Below are 27,410 nucleotides of genomic sequence, written 5' to 3'. Positions count from 1 at the left end.
TTTTTTTTTTTTTTAATTTTTTCAATGTTTATTTGGTTTTGAGAGAGAGAGAGGTAGAGAGGGAGGGAGACACAGAATCCAAAGCAGGCTCCAGGCTCAGCTGTCAGCACAGAGCCCGATGCGGGGGCTCAAACCCACAAACTGCGAGATCATGACCCAAGCTGAAGTCTGACGCTTAACTGACTGAGCCACCCAGGCGCCCCTGAAACTGCTATGTTTCTAAGTCAAAATGGTCAATTACATGTAGCCTAACCTACTGCATGTATGTGGGTGTAAGGAGACTGTAGACATTCTTCTAAAAGTTGTTTGCTCATGTAATTGCATTTTGAGAGGCACCTGTGTTTATGGTTCTGATTTGTTCTTTTTTTTGACTGTCCTATTGATTCCCTTCTATGACTAAGGCACAGTTTACTTTTCCCTTCTCCTGGTCCCTTCCACTTTTCCTTCTTTCTACTCACTGATCTGACACACACTCTTCAGCACCGGCTGGGTGCTGGCCCTCTGCCAGGTGCTGGGCTGCATGAACACAAACTCCCACCCTGGGGTCTCAGTGAAATCATCAGCCACCTCTCCCCCAGCACCTCTCACTTCCTTGTGTGGCTGGCTGAACACAAGCTGTTTCATGCCTCTGTGCCTTTGCCTCTGCTGTTCCTTCCCCCTCCCCTGCAAGGCAAACTCCTCCATTCCCTTTTTACTTTAAATTTATTTATTTATTTTTGATATATAGAGAGAAAACACAAGTGGGGGAGAGGAAGAGAGAGAGAATCCCAAGCAGGCTCCACACCATCAGCGCAGAACCTGATGTGGGGCTCGAACTCACGAACCTCAAGGTCATGACCTGAGCTGACATCAGGCGCTTAACCAACTGAGCCAGCCACCCAGGCACCCCTCCTCCTTGCTTTTTAAGGGCCAGCTCAAATATCACAGTGTCTTTGACAATTGCTTCATGGGTCTGTCTCCCCCTGAATAAATGAGTTATCAGATTCTTTTCTCTGCAGGGTTCTCAGGACCAGCATAAAACCCAGCACACAGTGGGCACTTAGTCATTGTTGGCGGGATGGCTCCATGCAGATCAGAATGGTGGGAGAGGTTAATAGGTAAGAACAAGAAACCTCCATGTGGGCTAATGGTGGGATTAGCCAGAGGGAATGGGAGGTGAACTCACATCCCACCTGCACCCACACCCACGTGCATGCACTGCTCATTTTCCTTGCATACAATTACCATGCAGCATCTTAGGTGGAGGTGGCTTCGGGAGTGGTAAAAGGCACCACAGATAAACTGAAACCCTAGAGAGATTTAGAAGAGGAATATCTACCTATGAGCATGCCTGTGTCAACAGCGCCCCCCCCGCCCCGACTCCCGCCACTGCCATTAGTGGCTTTGCATGGGTCTCAAACCAGCGTTGTCCAGGAACTCTGTATCCTCAGCCCCAGCCCCTTGTCATATTACTCGAACGAGCTTCACAGACAGGAGAAGGTGGGGTCTGGGAGATGCTGGCATGGACCACTTGTGCAGGGGACAGGACGGCGATGGGACATAGCCCTGGCCAACTCCCCCTTCCACAGTTAGGGCTCAGGCCTAGGGAGCCCACCCAAGCACTGTGGAGTCACTGGCATTGATAATGCGGTGGTCTTGAGACTTAAGGATTCATAGGAAGGACAGAGCCTTAAGCTCTTGTCCTCAGTTTCTCTGTCTGTAAAATGGAGAGACTAGAGCAGATGATCTCTAGCTGAGAGAAAAATCAACCATTTTCAACCCTTTTCTTCAAGTGGATCATGTGAGGGATGGTGCAACAAGGCGGAGGCACAGTCCTCAGCGGTGGTTGAGGGCTCTGGGCGGGAACAAGGCTCAGAACGCCCTCCCTGCTCCCACGCCAAGCAGAACTATGTCTCCAGCACCACAGGCCTTGGAAGGCTCCCCACTCCTGGGCTCTTTGGTGGGATTTGATCTGGAAACAAAGGAACCTTTGGTACAGCTTCCCATTTCTAATGTTTGTGAAAATAAATTTGAAGCACTTCCCTTTGTCTCTGTAGCGTGGTATTATGTTGTGCTTTAAAAATGATATATTTATTTACCTACTTTTAATGTTTTCTACATTTTGATAATTAATCTTCTGGTGACCTCCAGAGTTTTATGTATTTTCCACAACAGTTTTTCTCCCCTCTCCACCAATGAAAGAAAATGACGGCTCGGAGGGCTTAAATAAAAATGCCTAATTACTTCTTTGCCCAAGAGAGCTGAGCAGTTATGCCTTCAAAATACCCGGCATTTTATTACCCTCTGTGAGATATTTTAATTTTCCTCTAAAAGGATTTCAAACAATCCATGGTTGCAAATGGCAGAGCTGCCTCCTACGTAATTCAATTTGTTTCCATGAACTTGAGCTCTGAGATCGCCCACGTGCATTACTAAGAAGCAGAGGCCCATCCCTTTTTTCTTTAGGCTTTTTTTTTTTTTAATCTTGACAAACCCAGAGATTTTGCTATTGCTGTAGACTTTCCAGGAGCTTTTTTATCTCCAGGGCTCCAATTCTATAAGGGAGTTGAGGCATCAGTATTGTTTCCATTTTAACAGACAGGAAGCAGGCCCAGGGGGACGTGACTTGCTCTTGATCACAGACCTGCGGAGGGGCAGGCCTGGGGCTGTCCCCAAGCTTCCTGGCTCCCAGGGCAAGAGCTTCATCCAGCACATTCCCCAGTATGGTCCTGAGCCCTCTGGGAATGCTGGGTGCAGCCACGAGGCATAATTTTGAGAGGACAATTCATGTCCCTGTTTTGGGATGCTGGGGGGTGAACAGAAGCAAGGGCAAGGAATGATGACTTAAAGAGCTACAAGTTATAAATAACATCCGCACAAATGAGATTAAAAAAGCATAGCTGGCATGTACCACCCCACACTCATTAGGGTGGCTATTGTAAAAAAACAAAACAGAAAACAACAACTGTTGGTGAGGGTGTGAAGAAACTGCAACCCTGCGTACTGTGGGTGGGAAGGTAACACGGTGTTGCTGCCATGAGAAAAACAGGATAGTGGATCCTCAAAAAATTAAACAATGGAATTACCATACTATCCAGCACTTCACTTCTGGATATATACCCAAAAGAATTGGAAGCAGGAACCAGAAAAGAGATTTGCATGTCCGCGTGCATAGCAGCGTTACTCGCAAAAGCCAAGAGGCGGGAGTAATCCAAGTGTCTATCGACAAATGAACGATAAACAAAGTAGGGTCTCTCCATGCAACGGAATATTATCCAGCCATAAAGTGGAAGGAAATTCTGACACATGTGACAACATGGATAAACCCCGAGGACATTATAAGTGAAACAAGCCAGTCACAAAAGGACAGATGCTGTATAATTCCAACTGTATTAGGTACCCAGAAGAGTCAGATTCACCAAAACAGAAAGTAGGATGGTGGGTGCCAGGGGCTGGTTGTGGGGGGAATGGGGAGTTAGCATTTGATGGAGACAGAGTTTAAGTTTGGGCAGATGAGAAGTTTTGGGATTGATGGTGGTGATGGTTGCACAACAGTGTGAATGTACTTAACGGCGTGGGACTGTGCACTTAAAAACAATTAATCTGATTCATTTGATGTGATGTATATTTAACCACTAAAAAACCTCTAAAAAGTCCCCCCCAAAAACCTGACAACCGTAGCATAGTAAACTATAGCATCTGCAATATGATGATTTGGAGCGTGTTCGGGAACGACTTTCTGCTGAGCGGCTGCCTCTGGTGGCCTAACCCGCTCTTCCTCACCCCTCAAGGACAGGCACTGGTGGGGAGCCTCCCTAAGGCCCAGACGAACCACCAGCCCACTCAACAGGAGCATCAGCGGCCACTGTTTGCATGGTGACTCTGCCCCATCCTGTAATGGGCTTGTCACACGCACTATCTGGTTGTACCCTCCCAGATCCCTGGGAGGCCAGCTACTAGCATTCCCATTTCACAGCTGTGCACACGAGGCAAGGTCACACTGCTACGAAGCGGCCCAGCCAGGATTTGACCCCAGTGTTCTTGGCTCTGAGCCCACAGCACATGGTCTCCCCACAGCCCCGCCTGTCTCCACTGGCCCTGGAGATCTTTAGTTGACTGGGAACTTGCTGCTGATGGCTTTAGAGTCCAAGGGGATGGCGGGGGGACGTGTCTGTCTTGCTTATCTTTGCCTCCCACTTCAGGGTAGTCAATAAATATCTGTGGAATGAATAAATGAATAATCCCATGCTTGTGTGTGTAGGGTGCTGCCAATACGAGGCCGGAGGGGGCTATTCTGGCCTCCAGAATCGTCGTCTGAAGGCCGGCCTCCCCAGGAGCTTCTCGGTGCTAGGCCTCCTGAGGAACGTGAGGCGCAGGGCTGCGGGATCTTCCCTAGAGGCTGGGAAGGCAGGTCAGTGTGAGTGTCCGGGACAGGTTGACACGGAAACCTTCCCAGGCTTAGCAGTGTATTGTGTGTATGTGTGTGTGTGTGTGTGTGTGTGTACAGTTGTGTGTGTGTGTGTGTGGTGTGTGTGTTTGTGTATGGTGTGTGAGTGCAGGTGTACATGTGTGTATGGGGTGTGCACAGCGTGTAAGTGCAGTGTATGCGTGTGGTGTGTGTGTAGTTGTATGTGTGTCCTATGTGTGCATGGTGTGCAAGTGTAGTAGTTTTGTGTATGTGTGGTGTGTGTGCAGTTGTGTGTGGTATGTGCAGTTATACGTGTGTGGTATGTGTACAGGGTGTGCAAGTGCAATTGTGTGTGTGTGTGTGTGTGTGTGTATGCACACATGCAGGGTGACAGCATGTGATGTAGGGATTAACAGCTCTGTTAAAAATCCAAATTCCCCATTTGGAGTTATTTGCTTTGAACTCTTCTCCCAGAGATGGTGTTTGCAAAAAAAACACAAAAGAAAACAACCAAAACAGGTGTCAAATTCAGCATACAGGCCCCTGCCATTTCACAGAATCACAGCCCACCCCACCTCCCCATCTTAATGCCCTTGCAAAGTCGCCTTCAGAGTCGTCCACGCTTTTGGCACGCCTGGCTTGGCCAGAGCCCAGTCGCAGAGTATGGCTTGACTTGGGGACTCTGAGGCTCATTGGAATATTCAGTTGAGCCCTGGCTTTGCAGCCAGGAGATCTGAGTTCAAGGGTTGGCTCTCTGCTTCCTGGAGCACTCCCTCCCCCTCTCTAAGTGCCCAGGTTCTAAGATTTATGGGCAATACAGTGAAGCAGCTCCTTCCTGCCTTTGAGGGTTACTGGGGCTCTCTGGGGTGAGGGGCATCTCAGCATGGGGTATGTTGACGACCCGGGGTTTCTCATTTGGTGAAGTTTGGCTTACCTATTTGGGCAAACCATCCTGCCAGGAAAACCCTTTTTGCTCTTTCCTCCAGAACCACTTCAGGGGCTCCAGGGAGATTTGTTTTTTGTCTCAATAGTTTATGTTTTCAGAAATACGCCATAAACTTCCAACAATTCAGCTCCACAAGTCTCCATCCTCAGCTTAATAATTCAAATGTTAACTGCACTGTCAACCTACTTTCAAAGAGGTCTCATAAAATACAAAATTAAGGTCCGCTTGGCAGTTTCAGCACACAGAGGACACACGGTTGGAAAAGGAGAATGTTTTCCCAAGAAAGCACAAGAAGGCCTCCAAAGTCTGAGGAAGGAGGTATTTCTATCTTAACACTCAGCTGTGGTTCTGAGAAGCTGCAGGGTGATGGAAAGAAGCTAGTAGAAGTCCTGATGTTCAAAGAGTCAGAGACAACAAAGGAAGTCTGAGGGTGTGCCAGGATTTCTGAGGCAGGGAAGCAATTTCTCACTAAAGGATGATTCACATAGCTTCTCTCAGAGGGCAAGTTTAGTTCCTAATGGTTAGAAATAAGACAGGAAAGAAGAAAGCTTTGCTATCCTCACAGGGATGGGGCTATGGGGTTGAAGCTGGCCCGCTGGGAGGGCCCTTCTAGACCACTTTTCCTGGCCTCCCTGACACTAGCTGTGGCCCTCACACCACTCTCCACCTCTGCCTGGGGTGGTTTTTCTAAGTACCACGAGCAGCATCCTTTCAAGGGCTTATCTGATGCCACCTAGCTGTCCCCGCCCCCTGCCCTCCAGCCTCGACTCTCATCACTCTAGCCCCAGAGAAATGCACAGGCCACAGATCACGTGAATGAGCCATGCATCTTAGGGTCCCTGGGCCTTTGTAGGGCTGTGTCCCTGTCTGCAATGTCCTTGCCCCCTTGCCCACTTGGTAAACTCCCCCAGAATTCTCTGGGCCCCACTCTGCCACTTGGTGGTCAGGAGCAATGCTGGGCAGGTTACTTAATGTCTCTGCAGCCAGTGTTTTTAGCTGCAAGATGGGAATGGTCATATTTGCCTTTATTCCCCTGAAGGGATATGGAGGGTCAAGGAAGATAGTGGCTGGCAAAATAAACGACAGAGGATAAGGCTCAGAAATAATAACAGAAGTAGTGAGAGTAATAACATATGTGGACTGAGCACTTGCTACATGTCAAGCACTGTGCCGGGAGCCTCACATATATTTTCTCATCTGATCTTCACGGGAGCCCTGAAGCTGCCTCAAGGCAAAGGTGCAGCTGCATGAGTTGGGTGGGAAGGGGTGGTGAGCTGCACAGGCTCCAGCTTGGACGGGGTTCTAATCCTGACTCAGCCTCTTATGTGCTCTGGAACTCCAAGCATGATTTTTAACTTCTCCCAGCTTCAGGGTCTGAGCTATGAATTAGAGATGTGATGTCACTTACTTCATGGGGTTGTTATACAAGGCAGAATGGGGTATGCACTTAGCATCGAGCCTGGCTAAGTGAATGTTACCAATTAGGATTAATTATGTACTCACTTTATAGATTTGCAGATTGGAAAATAGAAGCTCAAAGAGGTCAAGTAACTTGCTCAGGGTCACATGGGTGGTAAGTGCTGGAGCTGAGGTTTGAACCTTGGTTTGTTGGACTTCAGAACCAAACCTCATTACTTCTTGGACTGGGTGTCCAGACATCTGGATTCCAGCTTTAATAGTCCACAGGGTGACTTGGCACAAGTCCCTTTCTATTTCTGGGCCTCAGATAAAGTAAGGGGGCTGGACCAGTATGTCTCTAAGGTATGCGAATCCATGTAGATGACACCCACACAACCTACTCTTGCAAATACTCAAGTAGGTGTGTGTGTGTGTGTTTTAAGAATGAAAGGTGCTAACTAATTGGGAGGTCTCCGGATCAATGAAGACCAGAGAGCAGAGGGCAGCTGCAGAAGAGATCAGCTCAGTATGCTGGAGGGACCCAGAGAGCACTGCTATTGACTATGGGGCAGAGATGGGGCCAAACCCTACCTCTTGCTGCCACAAGAACAGGAAAGTAGAACACAGAGATAGTCCTGTTCTGAGCATCTTATTAATTCACATTCACCCAGCCACTGCCCACATATTCATCCACCCATACGTCTAGATTTCCCAGCCTGGTTTAGAGGGTGGTTGGACATCTACTCTGGACCGAGCAAACCCTTACTCTTCTCAGGATTCCTCTGGGCCTAGAAGGACAGTCCCTTAGACACCCTTTGCCCCACATGGCTGGCAGGCCCTGGTTCTGAATATGACTGCCTGGACCCCAGGCCTTCCTTCTTTGAGATCACCCTATACTAAAGATGCTGCAGGATTGGTTTCAGTGACCAAGAGCCTGGTCTGGACACTCTACTCAACAGCTGGCTTTGGAGTGTCTATAAGTTGGCTTTGCCATACTTGGCTATGTGACTTTGGGTAGGACCCTTTCCTCTGTAGTCCTAATGCTTCCGCTGTCTGTTTATTGGTTAGCCTCTGCATTGCTACAAACGGAATCCTCTTTCAATGGGTGATTTTATTCAATGGGCGATTTAACGACAACACTAACCATACTTAGTGCTGAATACGAGCCAGGCATTGTGCTAAGCACTTGTCACTTACTAACTCATTTCATCCTCACAATAATCCTATCATTTCCCCCAAGAAACTGAGGCAGAGAGAGGTTAAGTAACTTGTTGACATTCATATAGCTGGAGAGGGATTTGAACCCAGGCTGCCTGGCTCCAGAGTATGAGCCTTCACCACTACCCTGTCATACCAGGGGACTCTGCTATCCCTTCTATACCAGTGGCCATCAGCCCCCAGCAAGGAGAACCACGTGGCCAGGGGTCTTTCAGAAAAGACCCAGAAAGAGAGGCACAGGGGTCCTAGGAGGCTGGGGTTCAAGGCACATCAGGAGACACTGGTGCCTAAGTAAGAGGTAAGTGATTTAGCCTGATTACAAACCAAAGATTCCAGTTCTGGGGTCCCTGAACTCTCTTTAGTCTCAGCAGTTCACCTCCCCAGGTAGACTGACTGACCCCTGTCCTTTAAGCCACCTAGACACAACCAACATTGAAAATGAGAATTTAACTTTGCTGCCAGTGCTATGAAACACTGCCTAATTGAGATGTTTCATCAGCCTTCCTGGCAGATCCCAGAACTCCTTTTATGGTGATTGCATAACACACATCTCCATCCAAGCCCACCTCGCAGGGCTCTGCCCACGCGGCCACCCCCTCGCCCGAAGCCTGGTCTGGGAATTGCTCTGCTCCCCTCTCTGCCACATCTCCAGGACAAGGTCATGAACAGCATCTCAGTGATTTTAGGGAGGCCTGGGAAACGGAATAGAACATTGCTGATCTCCCTTGATTCCCACATTGGGGTTGGGGTGGGGGTGGGGTGGGAAGAAGACAAAACATGGTCATTTCTGGCATCACACACAGGGTTCTCTATCGCCCATCTGCCTGCATCCTCCCGACCTACTTTCTCCTTTCCTCTGTGCTGCCTCCTGCAGCCTGCAGCTCTAGGGTGATGTGGGTGGCTGCTTAGCCCTGGACCGGCCGGTGTCTAGAGGCAGAAGTTGCCTCCTCCCCCCTCTCCCACCAGCCCTCAGCCCCTCGCTGCTGCTGAGTCACACTCTCCTCCCCGTTTGGATAAAGCTTCTGGCGGCTCCCACAATCCAACCTGATGGTGATGCTTCGAGCTGGCTCAGGGGCAGAAGGGAGAGGTCAGGGCTAGGGCACATTTGGAGGGTAAGCAAAAAAGCCCAGCTGCTCACCCAGAGGCTCACACTGCAGAAATGACCTACACATCTGGAGGCTGACTGACCTCCGGATGGACAAGTCTGTGCTTCTCTTCATCTGAATGCTGGTTAATTACAAAAAAAAAAAAAAAAAAAAGCCATCTGTGCTTCTAAACCAAAAAGGGATTACAGCATGATGAGTCTATGCAGCTTAGCTGAGACAGGAATATGATAGTTTTTCTTATCAAAGCTTGTGATGCTGCTACCTAATAGAAGTTACTAACAACAATGTCATCGGTGGTGGATTGTGAAAATGGCCACAATTAGTTCCTCTCTAAATCCATGCCCTTTGCAATGTGACTTGGCAGTTCCTCCTGGCAAGAGATGGAGTCAGCCTCCCCGTTCCCCGGGTCTGGGCAGGCCTCTTGGCTTGTGTTGGCCAACAGGATGTGGCAAAATGACCACGTCAACACACCTAGACCAGCCTGCCGGAGGAGGCGGGAGCGCACAGAGCCCAGATGAACCATCCCAGCTGAGGCCATCCTAGACCAGCCTGCGGTGCTGCCGAGATCAGCAGGGCTGTCCCCAGAGCCACCACAGATGCAGACGTGTGAGGGAGTCCTGCTGAGAGCAGAAGGACCACCCCGCTGAGCCCAGCCTGAATTGCCAGCTCACAATCGAGCGCTAAATACAGAGTTTGATTTTGAGCCACTAAGTTTTGGAGTACAGCAGTCCCCCACTTATTCTTGGGGGACACGTTCCAAGACCTTCAGGGGATGCCCAAAGCTGTGGATAGTACCAAGCCCCATGTATACTATGTTTTTTTCCTCGATACACATATCCATGATAAAGTTTACTTCATAAATTAGACACGGTAAGAGAATAACACCTGATTCATAACTGATAATAAAATAGAACAGTTAGAACCATATACTGGAGGTATATGTGAATGGGATCTCTCTCTAGATATCTTATTGTACTGTACTCACCCTTCTTCTTGTGGTGATGTGAGACGGTGGAGTGCCTACATGCTGAGATGCAGTGAGGTGAATGATACAGATATGTGACATGACATTAGGCTGCTACTGACCTGACGTATTGTTAGCAAAGGGTTATCTGCTATGGGACTGAGGCTGACTGGAGGTAACTGAAACTATAGATACGGGGAGCCTACTGTAGTGATGTAGCAAAAGCCTGCTAATAAAAAGTGTGGAAGTTTTCTGGTAAGGGGGACAATGATGGGATCTAAAAAACACAACTAACACACTATTTTTCTGTCATAAAAACACTATTGCTAAATCAAACGGAAACAAGTTGCTTACTCCACGACCATCCCAAAAGACACCAGCAGGATTCAAAAATACGAGTCACGTCGCTCCATCTGCCCAGAACTTCCGCCTCGCCCCACGGACGTGGGTGCTTCCCCCAGAGGAGGCTGCACCACTCACCAGAATCTTGGTGGTGTAGGCGCTGTTGATGGCAATGGCATTGACGAGCAGCTCCATGGTCTTGGCGTTGATGGAGCTGGGGTCGGGGATCTCCTTGTAGTGGACATCGCCCACGTAGGCCTGCACGACTGTCATGCGATTGGTGGTCAGTGTGCCTGTCTTGTCCGAGCAGATGGCGGTGGCATTGCCCATGGTCTCGCAGGCATCCAGGTGGCGTACCAGGTTGTTGTCTTTCATCATTTTCTGGGGGAAAGGGGCGAGTGAGAGGGCGGCAGTAAGGAGAGGGAGCTGGGGGGCCAGAGAGCTGAGGGCATGGGGGAAACATGCAGTAAATGAGGCTCTGCCTCTGCTATCTGCCCCTTTGCCTCCCACAGACGCAAAGGGCATTCACTGAAACGTTGACATCTGAACTCCTCGTGTGTGTGCAGCCTTTTCCTTTACTTTGATTTGAACCATTTAGAAGATTTGATGAATTGACTTTGTTCATTTGAATTATGGAAATAATCTGTATTCCTTACAGAAAAAAAAATAAGGGAGAAGGATGATAAATTAAGGTTGGGTCCTTTCCGGTTACCTCAAATATTTTTCTCTTACGCCCTGACAGAAAGAACCATTCCTTATCTGGTTACGGGTTTTTTTTTTCAAATGTACCATCTTTTGCTGGTGCCTGGTTTTCATTTGGTTCCACCAAAAATAAATAAATTTAGGATAGATATGTGTTTATAGACATAGAACAATATCTGGAAAAATATCAAAATATTAATGTCATTATTTCTGGGTGGTAGAATTATAGGAGATTTTTATTGCCTTCTTTTAAAAATCTATAGGTTCTTCTTTAAAAAAATTTTTTTTAATGTTTATTCATTTTTGAGAGAGAGACAGAGAGACAGAGCAAGAGCAGGGGAGGGGCAGTGACAGAGGGAGACACAGAATCCTAAGAGGCTCCAGGCTCCCAGCCGTCAGCACAGAGCCCGACGCAGGGCTTGAACCCACGAACCGTGAGATCATGACCTGAGCCGAAGTAAGACACTTAACCGACTGAGCCACCCTAAAAATCTATAGATTCTAAAAAAAATTCTATAGATTCTATTTTCTGCATTCAATGCAGATTATAACTTGTATAATAAAAATCACAAATTTCTTTTCAACATAGATATATGGAAAAGAAAAACCAGCCATAATGCCATCACCCAGAACTGACACAGCTTATGTATCAACATCTTTTCTTTTCAAATTTATAGCAAAAATGAAATCCTACCATGTGTATTATTATTAATTTTCTTGTATTCGTCTTCCTCTCTGTCTTTCCAGCTCCACTCCTATAGCTTCTTTCAGGTTCTCAAGCAAGTCATGCAAATAAAGTCACTCTGCAGGAACTGCCACTCAGTGCCGGCCCTCCCGACACAGGGACCCTATCTGCCAAGGAGGGACATGAAAAGTTGCTAGAGGCGGAATCAGGCACAGTTCCAGCCTGTTCCTCGGAATCTGATTTCCTTTCTTCTTGCCCATTATAGCTCTTTGTAAGAAGGGTGAAAAGAAGTGTCAGGAGAATAATTTTAACACTAGTTCACGTCACTGCAAAATGGGTATCGGTTAGAGATCTGTGCTATTGCCATTTTCTCTTATAACACATTTAATGTACGTTTACTGGATGATCAACTTACAGACTTACAGTCTGCAAAGTGCCTCCTCACTTTCTGGTCTGACTTTACTACAAGGATTTTCGTCAACCATTTCGGCAACTGAAAAAAGTCACGGCCGAGTGATTTGACCAGGATCACACACCTAATGTGAGGGTTAAAGTTGGGACAGGAACCCAGCTCTGTTGAACCTCACAGCCCGGATCATTCCATCAGGCCTCTGACCACCTGCACTCTCGGAAGAGGGTTCGTCTGTCGGGCTTCAGAATACATAGGTGGCTACCCGAGCACTAGAAATGTGGCTGGTCTGACGTGAAACATGTGGTACGTGTAAAACACATGTTGGATTTTGAAGACTTATCATGAAAAAAGAAATGTAAAATATGTGACTAGTGATTTTTATATTACATGTGGGATTGATAATAATTTGGACATGTTAGGTAAAGTAAATTATATTATTAAAATTAATGTCACTTGTTTCATTTTACTTTTTCTTTTTAACGTGACTACAAGGAAATTTAAAATCACACATGCGGCTCATATCATATCTCTATTGGCCAGCGCTGACCTAAGTGTCATCTCTAGTGTTTTGATGGCGGCTCCCAGGGGGGTATGCCAGGCTCAGAGAGGGGACAGTTTGCCTCTCCTGGGTTGGGGTGCTGTACTAAGTTTATCAAGTGACTGTATCAAGTTTATCAAGGGACTGGTTGGGGTGCTGTACTAAGTTTATCAAGTGACCTAAGACAGCTGAAGGCACCAGGTGCCAGAGATACAAACTGTAGATGGTGCAGAGGTCTAAAGATGTCAGTACATAATCCCCCCAAACTAACCCTGTGTGACTTTCAAAGACACCCTGAGCTCAGCTGGGTGGCCATGGGGGTCCCAACTCATGGCTGTGTGTGTGGGAGAGTCTCCATCTCTGGGCCCCAGGTCCCCAAGCAGCATCGTGTTGTGACCTGTTTGGGCTTTGGTTTGTGGGATGGAGTTTCTTCAAGAACCCTAAAACAAGGAGACGATAAGGGCCGTATCTTTTACACAGAACTGCCACTTTCTGGCACCTGCCTGGAGATCTCTTTTCTGTATGAAATTACATCGGTGAGCCCGGTCGAAATTCCAACTTGGAAACTGACGCTTGCTATGCCCTCCACCAGCTCTGCCAACGTCTCGGAGAGAGCGCCTTGTTTATAAACATGCCCTGGCCTCTGTCCTCACGGGGATGTCCTGGCATCCGGACCCTGGGAACCAGGAGCGTAAGGTGGGTAAACCATGGGGCCAAGGGAAGAGAATGAGCCCGCCATGTGAACCAGGCTCAAAGTGCCCGTGGAGATGCTCAGCTCAGTGTTCAGGCTCTGTGGATGGTCATTGCCTGGAAGCAGGGGGCAGGGGTCTCTGCCATCTGGGGGGCACTAGGAACACCCCCCAAGACCCAAGTTTTCATAGCTTTCTTGGGCCTACCCCTCTTCATTAAACTTTTTTTTTTTTAAAGTTTGTCATGCCCACGTGTGAAAGTGGGAGCAAGCAGGGGAGGGGCAGAGAGAGAGAGGGAATCCCAAGCAGGCTCCACACTATCAATGCAGAGCCTGATGCAGGGCTCGATGTCCACAAACTGTGAGATCATGATCTGAGCCAAAATGAAGAGTCAGATGCTCACCTAACTGAGCCACACAGGTGCCCTCATGAAACTGCTTTTAAACCCTCTTCCATTTTCCGCCCATCCCTTGAGAGGAGGGGGCTTCCTTACATCAGATATCTTTTGGTTTTAGGTTTATCTCTTCCCAAAGTTAGGGAGTACCCTCTGAGATTAGTCATAGAAGTACTACAGACTTCTACTTATATTTGGTGGGTTGGGGATGGGTTTGGGCCTACACGGTGACATCTGCTCTTTGTGCTTTTTTTTTTTTTTTGTTAAGTTGAGTTGATTGTCAATGTTTAAAAATCAAGAGAGTTCATATTAAGTCCACGTTTCTGGCTTCTCTGGAAAATTGTGAAGATTTGGCAACAAAGGGGCTTCTCTGCAAGGTGACACTTGGCTGGGATGAATGATGGCTGTCCCTGCAGCCAGGGTGTGGCCCTCTGGTTGTGGCCACAGGCCCCGGGCCTCCCTGAGGGTGTGTGAGCTTTGGGTTCCTGCATCCGTGTTCTCTCCCACCTTCCAACGTGCCCCCTCCCTCCTTCTCAGCGCTTCTCCCAGCCCCAGCACTTGCCCCACGGGCCACCCCCACAGAGCCCCTGGTGAGGGGGGGCAGCCAACTGTATCCATCTGGTCGCCTCCTTCTCACCTTCACAGAGTAGGCCAGTGAGATGGTGACGGCCAGAGGGAGCCCCTCGGGCACGGCCACCACCAGCACCGTCACGCCGATGATGAAGAACTTGACAAAGTACTGCACGTAGACGGGCGTGCACTCGGGTAACCATGGCTTCTTGTTGACCACGAAGGTGTCCACGGTGAAGTAGAGCACCAGGATGATCACTGTGATGGCCGACATCACCAGTCCTGTAACACGGGTGGGGGAAGACCTGTTCAGGGGTTTTCCTGGGGGTGTGGGCCTGGGAAGTGAGATGTAGACCAAACCCTTGGCCAGAAGGGCTCTGGGGCCAGGCAGACCCTAGCTCACATCTCAGCTCTGCCACTTACTCGCTTTGTGGCCTAGGGCAAGTTCTTGATCCTCACAGAGCCTCAGTCTCCTCCTCTGTGCAACGGGGATGCACGTTTATCTCATGTGATTTTGTAAGTATCAAATGCGATTAGTGCTTGTAAAGTGCATAGCATGGTGTCTGCCCGACACCTTGCAGGGGCTCAAGAAATGTGTGCCGAGAGACCATGTGAGTAAGTTAGAACTGCCTGCATAGTACTCTCACACAATAATGATGTGCAGTTGGTACCATGTATTTACTCATTCACCCAGACACCTAGTAGTTCCTACTTCAGGAACTAGGGACACAGCAATAGAGAGGGCAGAGTCCCTGCCCTTGGGAAGCTGAGACTCCAGAGGGGGAGGCAGACCGGAAACAAGCTCATGAATAAGATAATTCAGATAGGGATAATGCTGTGACAAAAAACTTCAGGATGACAAGACGGAAAGTGACATGGGCAGAAAATGAGAAAACGACCCAAATGTCCATCGACAGACAAATGGATAAAGAAAACGTGGGGCACACACACAACGGTATGTGACTCAGCCTTAAAAAAGAAGGGAACCTTGCCATTTGCGACAACATGGATGGACCTAGCGGACATCACGCTGAACGAGAGAAGGCAGACACAGAAGGACTTACATGAGGAATATAAATAGTCAAACTGATGGAAGCAGAGAGTAGAAGGGTGATTGCCAGGGGCTGTGGGGAGGGCGGAAGGGGAGCGTTGTTTTTCAGTGGGTACAGAGATTCAGTTATGCAACATATATAAGTTCTAGAGCTCTGCTTTACGCTACAGTGCCTACGGTTACCAGTACAGTATTGTGCACTTCAAAATTGGGCAAGAGGATGGGTCTCCTGTTAAGTGTTCTTACCCCCAGAACAGAAAACAGGAAAACTCATGAAAGAACACAAGGACGTTTAGGAGGAGGTGGTGGCTAGGCTTCGTACCCTGCTTGTGGGGATGGCATCACGGGTGTATGCATGTGTCCAAACTCATCAAGATGTACATTAAATGTGAGCAATTTTTTGTATATACGTTGTGTCTCAATAAAGCTTAAAAACAAAACATGGGCTGGCATGGGAGTGACTACTTTAGCGACGGCGTCCAGGGAAGACTTCCTGGAGGAGGTGATACTTGAGAAGATGGGGAATGATGAGAAGGATCAGGCAGATGGCGTGACCTGCAGGAAGAGTGTTCCAGACAGAGGAAAGAGCAGGGGGCCCTTTTTTGGATGAGGAGACTGTGGCTCAGTGAGGGGAAGTGACTTGTTCAAGGCCACAGGCCAGAGAAGCGCTGCAGAATTAGTAGAGGCAGGTGCCTACCTGCCTGGATCCCCTGGGATCCCCTTGCCACTTGGGTGTGTGCGGCCTCCACCTGCTGTTGGTGCCAGGCAGGTGCCCCTGAGGCTGTGCACACCTGCGGCCGCTGCCAGAGGAAGCTCGTGTTTCGGTGATCACCGTCTCTTTGTCAGGAAGTGCCTGGGAGGGCACCCCACCCCAATGTGATGGCCAATATCCAATGGCTGAGGTAGGGGTCCAACAGCCCAGTCCCCTTGGCATGACTTGGGACAGACCCTGCAGAGGTAGGTAGAGACTGGGATTTCTCCGGAAAGTATCTGGCTTTCCCCCTGGCCCTGTCAAGTCTCTTACCCTTTAGAGGTTTCACCTGAGCACACCCTCGCCCCTAAAAATCCTGCTCCCAGCCACGTCAGGCTGTGCTTCAGGGAATTCAGCCCAAGAGAGAAGCAGAGGTGGGGTGTGAACCTAGACTCTGAACTCCATTCTCGGCAAGGCTGAGGAGAAGGAGGGAGATGAGCAAGGACTTTGAAGGCCATGGGGTTATCCTCCTCCTCCTCCTCCTCCTCCTCCTCCTCCTTCTTCTCCTCATCTCTCTGTTCCCTGCCCCCCAGGGCTGCTGCCTGTTTCTGTGGAGTCTTCTCCAGGCCGAGAATGGAGGAAATCCCTGGGCCCATCGCTCGCCTGCCCCCACCTCCAGCTGTGGAACTTCAGGGCCGGCTCTACCCCCATCTGACAGTCGCAGGGGCGGGAAGCCAAGCTCCCAGCAGCCGGGAGCTATCACCAGGCCCGAATTTAAATATAGACAGTCAAGCCTGTAATTTGCCCCCCTCCTCCACGCCGTGGTGCCTATAATTAGAGCCGAGAGACAGCCAGGTGGGGAGGCCTTGGTGTTTGCTGTGTCCTCATGCCGGCGGAGAGGCCCGGGCAGTGTCAGCCAGGTGGGGCACGCCTTACAGCTGGGCTCAGCTTCCTGGGCCAGAGGGGCCACCACCAGCCGTCACCTGGAGCCACCAGCTCAGTTGGGAAGCTGAGCTTGCACTGAGGCTCAGACAAGAGGCTTCTCCCTGGGCTCCTGCCACTGCCCTCAACCTCTCCCATCTTTCCTCTGCCCTGCAGCCGGGGTGGCTAATATAGAGCCCTAATCCATCCCTGCCCTCCCGTACTCCAACCTATTACTTGAGTGTCTATCGTCTCAGGACTCGGGCTGGTTGCTGTGGTAGAAAAGGGTGGGTGTCAGGGCCATCTCATGCAAGCCGCCACTTTGCAGATGAAGTACTTGAGAGCCAGCTTTGCGTCCCACTGTGCACCCCACGTTCCCTCTTGCCCCATCCACTGTGGCTGCACACTTACCTGCCTTGCCTATTTGCACAGCCAGCTTGGTGAGCTTTCCCTGCAGCACAGACTTCTCCTTCTTGTGCATGTTGGCCTTTTTTTTGTCGTCGGCATCGCCGCCCTCGGCACTCTTGAGGGGCTGCATCTCCATGGCGGCTGCCCCGTCCTGCTGTTTGGCTGCAGGGGGCAGAGCACGCACGCACACACACACACACACACACACACGCACACACACACACAGACATGCACGCACCGAGGTCAGCCTGCTGGGTGGGGATATTGGCACCCACCCTGCCTGCCCAGGGGAGTGTGGTGAGGCATTCATTCACTCCGCTGCCTGGACCCCTGTGTGGCTGGCACAGAAACCCTGCAATGTGGGGTCTGCCTCTTCCAGGTGGAGACTCTGGTCCCAGGGCCAGTGGTTGCCTTGGAGCTGGAATCCAAGTGCAACCAGGGAGTGACACAGTTCCACCTTGGATTCCCAGCAGGAGGAGGCTGGGGTCCCCTCTGGGCCTGAATAAGCCCACAGACCCTTCCCAAATGGCCCCTCACCTTTCCCCACATTCAGACAAGGCAGGTAGGCTTGGACTTCCCCGGTTGGTTCTTGAGTATGTTGCTGGGATATTAAATAGTCACCAGACAGAAGGGACATAGGGGGCTTAAAAGATAAAAGAGAGTGTCCCTTTCCGTGGGTGATGAGCCTCCTCCTCCTTCAGTGGTGGACTGACTGGTGGGCCTGGGGCCCTATCCCTTAGCCCCTAAGGATCTCAAAGAACCAGCTACAAGTCTTCAGCTAAATGGGCAGCATGGCTCAAAGGCTGGGGAAGAGCTGGCTCACAGGTGTCCCCTGTCCTCACCGGTGACGTCTCCATTTGGCCTGGAAATACATGAATCACAGCTATGCCCCACAAAGATGTCAGGCACCTGTAGGTGCGGACATGTCTGCGTCTGGCTTGGCTCTCAGAGCCGGTGGGGAGGGGCTGCGGGGACCACAGAAGCCGGTTAATACAAAAGGGTTACCTTTGCTCTGGCTGGCGTCCACATTGCCATCCTGCATTTTACCTACACGACAAAGAATTTTAACAGACAACAGAGAACAGACAACACACGTTGATCATCACGAAGACGCAACAGGGCCACGGACATTCATGTCATAGAAGGAGGAAGCACCGAGCCGACTCAGTCCCTCCATATAGGGATGCTGGGGACGCCCTGAGACAAGAGCAAACCTGGCCACCACATTGACTGCAGGGTCTGTCTTGATTCTCGGGGGCTTGGAGAGAGAGCTTCGGCGGGAATTATTTTGGCCCTGAGCATCTTACAGATTAAATGACAGCCTTTGAGGGTAAAAGGGACCACAGTAGGCTGGCAGGAATCAGAGGGGTTCTCAGGTCCCCAGTGATTAATTTGGCTGGTGCTTTTGTGAACTGAGAGGAGGCAAAGGAAATGAGAGAGAGACAGGGAGAGAGGGAGAGAGAGCAAGAGAGCAAGAGCGCGCGCGCGAGAGAGACGAGAGAGATTCTAGAAAAGAGAGGAGTTTGGTCAATGTGCTCCTTACTTTCTGGCTTCAGGAGGGATGTATGTAGAGTTCTACTTTCTCCTTTTTCCACCTGGAGGAGTGTGAAGGCACAGCATGGACAACCCCCTGCCCAGCCCTATTGAGGGTAATGCATGCAAAGGCTGGGCAAGGGCTCCCCAGTGGTGGGCTCTGAGGTGCCCTGAGTGAATCCAGGGGGCTCAGTGGGAGTGCCCTGTCTCTCAAGGGGACGCCGCTGGCCCCTCCCCTCCACTTGGGTGTGTGCTCTTTATTCTGCAGTTGACCAGCTCGGGCCTCAGTAGACAGGGAAGTTGGGCTGGTGGGTTCCCTGGGGTGCACCCCTGCCCCGGCCCTGCGTGCCAGGGCTGGGGAAAGGGCCGAGTCTGGGGCTGCTCATCACCTAATTGGGGCTGCCTGGGAGGCCCCCTCCCCAGTCTTAGCCAGAGGCTTGGGGGCTGGGTTTGCAGTGTGGCAGGTACTGGTGGTCACTAGTTGGCAGCTGAGATACCTGCCCTCGCTGCTGGCACTGAGGAAAAGGGGTTTCCTCCTGTCCCCTGGACCTGACCACTGAGCTCAGTCAGAGCTCTGCCCATGCGCCTTGCCACCTCAGGAGGAGTCTCAGTAGGTCAGACACCCTTGGTCATTTGCTGCAAAGGTGATTCTCACAGCTCATGTTCTGTGAGAACCCACCATGTGCCAGGCGCATCTATAACCCCCGTGATTTCATATAATCCTCACCACATCCCTACAAGGGCACTCCTGTAGTGCACCCATTTACAGATGAGAAACTGAGGCTCAGAGAGGCAGATGGCCTGCCCGGGTCCCAGGGGGTAAACGGAGAGCTGGCCCCAAAGTGCGTCTATGTTTCCACCTCCGATTTCGGAGAGAGCAGCAATCCCTCAGCCCCTCTGAGCCCAGGGGAGGGGCATCAAGGCGGCCCTGGTGGGACGGGGCTCCCGAAGCCCCTGTTTTTACACCAATTAGCTGTGCAGCTTTACCTCTCCCAGTCTCAGCTTCCACCTCTGTAAAATGGGGATGCAACATTCAGCTCCCAGAGCACCTGATGGTTGCCTTAGTAATAACCACTTGCCCACTTAGCACTTTGAGGTTTGCGAGTGTCATCTCCTGTCAATCTCCCCAATGCCCTGCAGGTGGGATAGGAAGGATTCTCATCAGTCTCATTTTACAGATGAGGAGACTGAGGCCAAAGGAGGTTCAGAGATAGCCCTCATTTCTGGAGCATACTGATCATAACGCTGCCTTATTGGTTCCATAAAACTGTCATCAGCATCACCATATCGCGTTGTAAGTGACTCCGAGGGGAGAAGTGGCTTTCCTGGATCCCAGCCCCCTGCTATCTCTGCAAGGGAAATGCAGGGCTGTTCCCACTGCCTCGCACAGCAAAGGGTCAGTGACCCACCCTGGGGTTGAAAGAGAAGGGCCCTGTCGCTCTATTATAAAGTTCTTTTTGCTGGATTAAAAACAAAACAGGAAAAGCCTTTTTAGAGCAAACAGGAATGAACTACAACAATTATTTTTATTTTCAAAAATAATTTTACTAACTGGGCTAAAGGGCACCGGAGGACTCCTCTTTGATACTTGATTTTAGAAGACACAAAGGGGCCTTTATTTGCATTGCATATTATCAGATGCAACAGCCCATGTGTGTGCCCATTAACCAAGCTAGCAATTTCCTCTTTTATTTCCATAGTGATCACGTGGCTAGAAAAATAATCACCAATGCATATGTTCGAGGAAGGGAGAGTTGTTCTGGGGGTGCTTTGGTGCAGATGGCCTGGTTTCTCAGAAGCAAGGGACTTATTTGGGGCTCTCCTCAGCCAAACTGGTGCTTGACTATCCCCGGAACTATGGTGGGGCAGCTAGGTCTGGCTCCAAGCACAACCTGGAGGGTGGGCTGTGTTTCAGGGGAGCTGGGATGGGGACCTGGGGTGGAGACTTGGAGGCCTTTCTGCATCAGATGCCAGATGCAGCTTTGACAACTAGGTCTGTTCTCTTCATGCATCGCCAGGGACATGGGTGTGAAAAGCACATGTGTGGAGGGTTCACGGGAAGATGGCCTGATAAACAAGCTTTGGGGAGACTGACCACTAACTAGGTGAACTGGGGGATGTCCCCTCTCTCACCTGTGCCTCCGTTTCTTCCTCTGTGAAATGTGACCATTTCAACCAAGATAATGCTCATGAAAAGCACCACAAAGTGTCCTGTAAATGTCTGGGGTCCAGAGTGATTATTTACTAATTATGATTATAAATGATGTATTAAATAGTGATATATTAATAAATGTAAAAGAAATAATAAAATAACAATAACAAGTGTAATGCCTCCAAGATTAATGGAATACACCCACTTTCAGTTGGGAGGGGGATGGGGGGGTGGAGTCAGGGGGATTACTGCCAGCTGGGTGTGTTTTCCATGTCCAAATCATCCTGACGGCTCAGAGGAGGGAGGGAAAGGAACGGTTAATTCTCTCATTGACCAAGGCTCAGCCTAGTGCTTCTCAACCTTTAATGCACACTGGCCTAGAGCCTGGAGAGCTTATTAGAATGCAGATTCTCATTCAGTGGGTCTGGGGTGGGGCCTGAGATTCTGCATTTCTAATAGGTTCCTAGGAGATGTTCAGGCTTCAGGTCCTCTGATCACATTTTGAGTAGCAACGGCGTAGAGTACTATTTCCCAAAGTATATTATGGAGCCACACCAATCTCATAAGATTCAGCCAGGAAAAGTCCTGCAGCCAAATCAGCCCGGGAAGCCCTCCATGGCTAACTTTCCACTATACGCCAGCCTATTCAAGGTTCTGAGAAGTCCTGCAGTGAGGAAGAGACCAATTCTGTCCCACGGTTCTTAACCACCTTTGACCACAGGATCCTTTCTTGGAGATAGGACCGATTAATATCCCTATGAAGTTTACAAGACATACTCCTTCAGGAAATCCTGGATTAGGAAGAGGAGCACACACTTTAGAGCCTGCAGGCCTGGGTTCAAATGCCAGCCCTGCCACTCTCTAGTTCTGTGACCTTGGGCTAGTGTCTTGATCTCCCTGAGCCTCAGTCTCCCCATCTTTAAAGTGGGGACAATAAGCTCTGTATCATAGGGTTATCATGAGGACCAAATGAGGCCACGAGCATGAAATGTTTGCAAAGTTCCTGGTTTACAGTGGGTGGTCAAGTTCCCCATCTTTCCTGTAATTTTCCTCAGGATACTTGCGAGTTTTCTGCTACAGTTTGGAGGTGAAGCTGCCTTTTTTTGGGACCGACCAGCCTGGATGTAGTCTATATGTTCAACGAGCCCAGGAGGCTCACTGCTCTGGGGGAAGCAGAACACCACCTCCCATTTCCTTCTCCCCCCCGCCCCCCCGGGTTTGCCTATATCGGTTCTCCCTGTCACCCCTCGCCACTCCTCCATGACGCATGACACCTCCCACACCCCAAGCTGTTCTCCTTTCTCCTCCTATGCTTGAAATAGACCTACACCCGAATTAGCCCTTCTTGGCAAGGCACGGCTCGCCGAAGTGTCTTGCTTGGCCCCTGACATCCACTAGGTGCTTCCATCATTGGTCATTTTGAATGCAGGTGGCTCAGCCAGAGGTCTGGGGCAGGGGATGGGAGTATGAGGTAGGATAGGGCCTCCATGTCGTCCAGGAGTGGTGAGGAGTAAATGATATAATGAATGAGAAACCCACAGCCCAGTGCCTCGTACACGGTGATGCTGTAAGAATGGCTTTTCCTTTCCCTTAGATTCTCTCGGGCAACAGTTTTATGATCAAGCCCTACAGCTCTTAGTCTGGGTGACTATCATGCTACCTAATTTGGGGACAGGGGAGCTTTCTGAGCAAATGGAAGCCTCTTCACTCTGAAGATGGGAGGGTATAGAAATAAGAAACCCTCTAAAGGCTTGGAGGCCAGTGAATACAATTCCTTCATGCCTGTGGGTAAGGAGGTTAAAATGCAGATCCCATGTACAGTGGCAGCCCCCCCCCCACCACCCCTCACCCCCGAGGGGCCCATAAGAATGCAGAGACTCAGGACAAATGCTCCAGCACAGGCAACAGCAGGAAACACCAGTCCACGTCCGAGGGACAGAACCAGGCCCGAGCCCAAGCGAGCCCCCTGCCCGTTCACTCCGTGAAAGAGAAGAGGAAGAAATGTTTATCTGTGGCTCAGCCATGCTATGGGGTGGGGCCAAGGGGCTGAACCCCGGCCTGGGTCCCCCCTGCCTCGAGGGAATTTTCGAGCCAAGGACTGGAGACTTCACTAGGGACCCAGATGCCAGCTTCAGCCCAGGTCCTGACCCCAGGCCTTCTTCCCCAAGCTGGGGCCAGGAATGTACTTAGGAGAGGGCCACGCCGGGTGGGATGCTGCTTCTTGGGAGTCAAATCTGAAGCCAACGTTATGTCCCTCTTCTGGGCTCCACTGGGGGTTGAGGGCCCACCAGGAGCCAGTGCCATTTTGGCAGCCGCAAGTGGGTGCGGAGCGGATTCCCCGGTGGTGGCTTCTCTCTTAAGCGCCTGCCCCACGTGAGAGGACGATTGTCCCAGAGCTGCCCATGCACATCCAAGATCTGTGCGGTCCAGAACAGGGAGAGGCAAGCCCAGAGTTGGGGGTGGGGGAGAGAGACGCCCATCCAACCGAGACCGAGCGCTCGCCATCGAAGACGTACCATTGACTAGGCTGGTATTTGCACTATCTACAGCATTTGAGCCTGCTGCACCATCGGCCGCTGTGGGGGTGGGAGGGATGGAAAATGCAGTGTGTCACAATGGAGAAAAGCAACAATGCAGAACAGCAACAACAATAAAGACATGAACCAACTTGCGGGAGGTAACATGACTATATTCTTCAAAAAAAAAATCTCTGTTGGAAATCAAGAAACTCAAATTTGGGGGCGGGGGTGAAATGTTCCCATAGAGATGCCGTAAAAATCAGGGTAAAAAACTCAGACATGGAGGGTCTTTGAAATAAAACATGGCAGATGATCAATGTGGTTGGGTAGGATGCACCCCTTGGCCGTGCCAATCGGGCAAGTCCCCGTCACAGGAGCTTCTATGAGAGGGCATCTGGCTGCCCGTCAGGGCCAGAGGGACCCATGGCCAGGAGTCATTTCCAAACCTTCAGTAATGGGTGCAGTGTGGGCATTCTGATTGGGTATCTGCTATGACTGCCATCACTGCGTCCCAGTGGAACATGGAACAGCCGTGGTGGTGACTCAGGATTCAAGCCCTTGACTCAGGCCACTGCCTGCGGCCACCTCCTCCTTCCTAACCAGCACTCAAAAGATCGCCTTGGTCAACCCCCTATGAGATGCCCCATCATTTAATAGGTGATACCAAGCATGTCACACGTTGTGCCTGAGACAGAGAAGGTACTAGCAAGTTTCCCTTAGTTTACAAATTACAAATGACATGAGATGCTCAAATCCACTCTGGTTGTTCTTTCTAGGCGTGGGGAAATGGGTTGAGTGGGCAGGAGAGGGAAGTGACACTAGCGGGCGGGGGGCACATGCTGAGTGGTGAGGGGAGCTGGGACAGGCTCTGTGGGGTGTGCACAGGAGAGCAGGGCTATGGGGTCACAGGGTGGTGAGTGGGGCACTACATGCCAGTGTGTGGGCCTGCGGGCCGTGTGGTGGCGCCATGTGCATGGGCTGGCAGGGTGAAGGTCTGGAAGGGCAAACGGGCAGAGTGAGGTGCTGGTTCCTCCCGTGGGGCTGGCATCACGTGGGGGCACAGTGGAGGGTCTGGTGGGTCAGGGAGCCTCCTCCAGCTGTGTGCTGGTGGCTTGGGGCCAGGGCTCAGTGCTCGAAGGCTGCTGCTATTTCTAAAAGCCCCATCTACCCTGAGGGGTGTCTTACTGTACCTGGTAGCTGAAGGCCATCCCCCTTCTTCACACCTGTGTGATGATTTTTGAGACACGTTAATGAAGGAGAAGCACATCCAGCCTCATCTGTGCGCACGCACACACACACACACACCCACACGCACCCACACACACACCCGGCTGCACGCCTGTGGTCATCCTGAAATGGGGGCCTGTGGTTGGCAGGCTCTAAGCAATGACCCTGGTGGAGGTGATGAAATGGGAATGCAGAGGGGGCCCAGCCCTGGCCGTGCTGCTCACAGGGGCTTGAGAGGTGGGGCTGCCCCGTATATTCCTCTGCCCTGTCCTCCCACATCCCACTTCTTCCTTCTACACTGACACCCCCATCTCACTGGGCCATAGATGTGTGTTCAGTAAAGGGCTCTGACCTGTGCTTCCGGGCGGGAGAGGCCCACCTTCCTACTGAAATCTTTGAGGACACTGGTCTGGCCTGTGGGAGCTTCTGGGTGCTTCTGCCCCTCACCCAGGACCCAGGGAGGCCAAGAAAAGGGGCAAAGCCTGTGTCATCCTGCCATACCCCGCCCACTGCCCATATCTGCCCCACCATCTGCACCCTGGGGCCAGAGCTGGCCACAGCTTCTACGTCACTGTGTGAACACTGTCCTGACACCCTCTGGGGCTCTTGACAAGGACTGTGTCCTCAGCTTCAACCTCAGCTGTCTCCTGAGACAGGTTCTCTCCCACCTCTGGATTTCTCAGATCACAGCTTAGCTCCACTGTTCATGTTGCTGGGGCTGCCATAATCTTAGGGAGACCCTTCTAGAAAATATAAGGTATTACCCTTAGGAACAAGCAACCTTTGGTTGTGACCCAGGCTCTGGGCCTGGTCGGCCAAGGAGAGCTGGAGGTAGCAGGCCTGCCCCTATAACTCAAGGAGAGCATTCTTATCTTCTTCCCCCGGACCCCAGATGGTGTGGGTGTTGTGGACCCTCCTCTGGAGCTTGGGGAAGGAGATAGGACAAAAGACTGAAGATGTGAGAGGGTTCTGTCCCCGAGACTGACTTTAGGTGTTGGGTAAGGAGCTGGCTGTGCAAGGGCCAGAGGCCTGGGCCTTTGGATTTGGGCCTGGGCTTCTACAGTCTTCCGTGCATCCCTCCCTCTGCTCTGAGAGGCACTTGTAGCCAGGCTACCGGCTCGCTGCACCGAGGGGGAGCCCAGGGAGTAGGAATCTTGTTTCCAAAGTGGCAGAGGAGCTAGAACCCAGGCAAGGTGCCAGCTCTGGGGGGATAGGGGAGGAAACCATGAGTTTGGCCACATTCCCCAGAATCTCTTCTGCCCACATCTGGGCTGAGTCAGTGCTGGGTGGGTTTGCAGCCCTGCTCTGTGGAGTTGAGACTAGTGGCAGGAGTGAGCGCAGGTGGGGCTTTCGACTCCGTATGAGGCCTGATGATGGGACCAGGTCATACTCAAGGCTGGAGACTCAACAAAGTGCTCAGTGCCCTGGGCCTGGCCTGACGGGAGGGTACTCCATGACATGACCAGACAGACAGAGACTGGGACAAGACCCTGGAGATGGAACAGACAGAACCCTCCTGGCCCAAGCAGGGCCTCAAGGATGCAGGAGACAGCTGTTGGCACAGGGCATGGACATAAAAGTCACTCAATAACTATTTTGTTGAGTGAATGAATAAACGACAAAAAAAAAAAAAAAGTGACCTGAAGAGCTCCTCTCCTGGTCTGTGAGGGGGTTGCGCTTACCTTTCTTGTCTTTCTTCTCTTCCTCCTCACCGCCAGCCCCCAGCAGGGTAAAGATGATGCCAGTCTGAGAATTCACACCCACTGCGGTCACTACCATCCGTCCAGAGCCCTCCATCACGTGGGTCCCTGGGGAGGGGGATGAAAGCCAAGTTACCGTTGCATGGGCCCAAGCCCCCTCCCCAGAGGAGTGGAAGGAACTGGGTCCCAGAAAGCTCCTGGCTCTGTCTGCCAAGGTCCTGGGGTACCGCCCATGATTAGGGTTCAAACTATGCCCTTGGGACAGAGCTATCATGGGCCTGGGACTCAAACCCTGCTACGTCTACCACCTACTATCTTCTCTTAGAGAGCCACCTCCCCACTCTGTCCTAGACAGGACTAGACAGGACTGCTTAAAATGGAGTCCACTCCCTCCCAAAGATCTGGGAAAGAACTCAGGGCTCTGTGAACTTGCATGAGAAGACAATGACATCTTGGTGTTCACAACCGTCTAACTGAAAGTTAGCATTTTCACCATGACATAGGCTACCGACCCCAGGAGTGTTAGTCGCCCGCAACGCCGTTACATGTATTACAAATATGACAGGTTCTTTGTCATGCGACTTTATAGCTGTTGCAGTCATTCACTCATCCTGATTTTACAAGTAAGGCAGCTATCAGACTGACCGCTGGTTCTTGTCATTAGTGTGCTGACAAAGAAGCACAAAGAAGCACATTACTCTATCACACACATTTTTTATTATTTTAATTATTTCAGTATCATCGGCTTCCTTTGTGATCCAATGTATTTTATTTTATGCATTTTAAAGCTTTATTCCGACTAGGGGTGGCATCTCTGAGGACACCAGACTTCCCCAGGCTCCTCGGTGAAAGAAAGG

General features: G+C 50.8%; 1 protein-coding gene across 13 annotated transcripts in view; it reads right to left on the bottom strand.

Annotated features, from left to right (window-relative positions):
• Positions 1-27,410, bottom strand: part of ATP2B2 (ATPase plasma membrane Ca2+ transporting 2) — a 384,493-nt gene that overhangs the window by 35,509 nt on the left and 321,574 nt on the right. For 7 of the 13 annotated variants that reach the window (XM_053218944.1, XM_027042626.2, XM_027042627.2 and 4 more), the window contains 7 exons: positions 26,536-26,661; positions 24,817-24,849; positions 23,624-23,683; positions 18,428-18,469; positions 17,426-17,584; positions 14,419-14,633; positions 10,500-10,742 (listed from right to left, as the gene is read on the bottom strand). In XM_053218944.1, coding sequence (XP_053074919.1) covers positions 10,500-10,742; positions 14,419-14,633; positions 17,426-17,584; positions 18,428-18,469; positions 23,624-23,683; positions 24,817-24,849; positions 26,536-26,661 — 878 coding nt within the window. The remainder of the gene's footprint in view (positions 1-10,499; positions 10,743-14,418; positions 14,634-17,425; positions 17,585-18,427; positions 18,470-23,623; positions 23,684-24,816; positions 24,850-26,535; positions 26,662-27,410) is intronic. The other 6 variants (XM_027042629.2, XM_027042624.2, XM_027042628.2 and 3 more) reach the window with 4 other exon arrangements.

The sequence above is a fragment of the Acinonyx jubatus genome, chromosome A2, assembly GCF_027475565.1.
Source record: "Acinonyx jubatus isolate Ajub_Pintada_27869175 chromosome A2, VMU_Ajub_asm_v1.0, whole genome shotgun sequence".
Classification (NCBI taxonomy): domain Eukaryota; kingdom Metazoa; phylum Chordata; class Mammalia; order Carnivora; family Felidae; genus Acinonyx; species Acinonyx jubatus.
The sequence above is the reverse complement of the archived record's forward strand: the minus strand, read 5'-3'. Positions and strand labels throughout refer to the sequence as shown.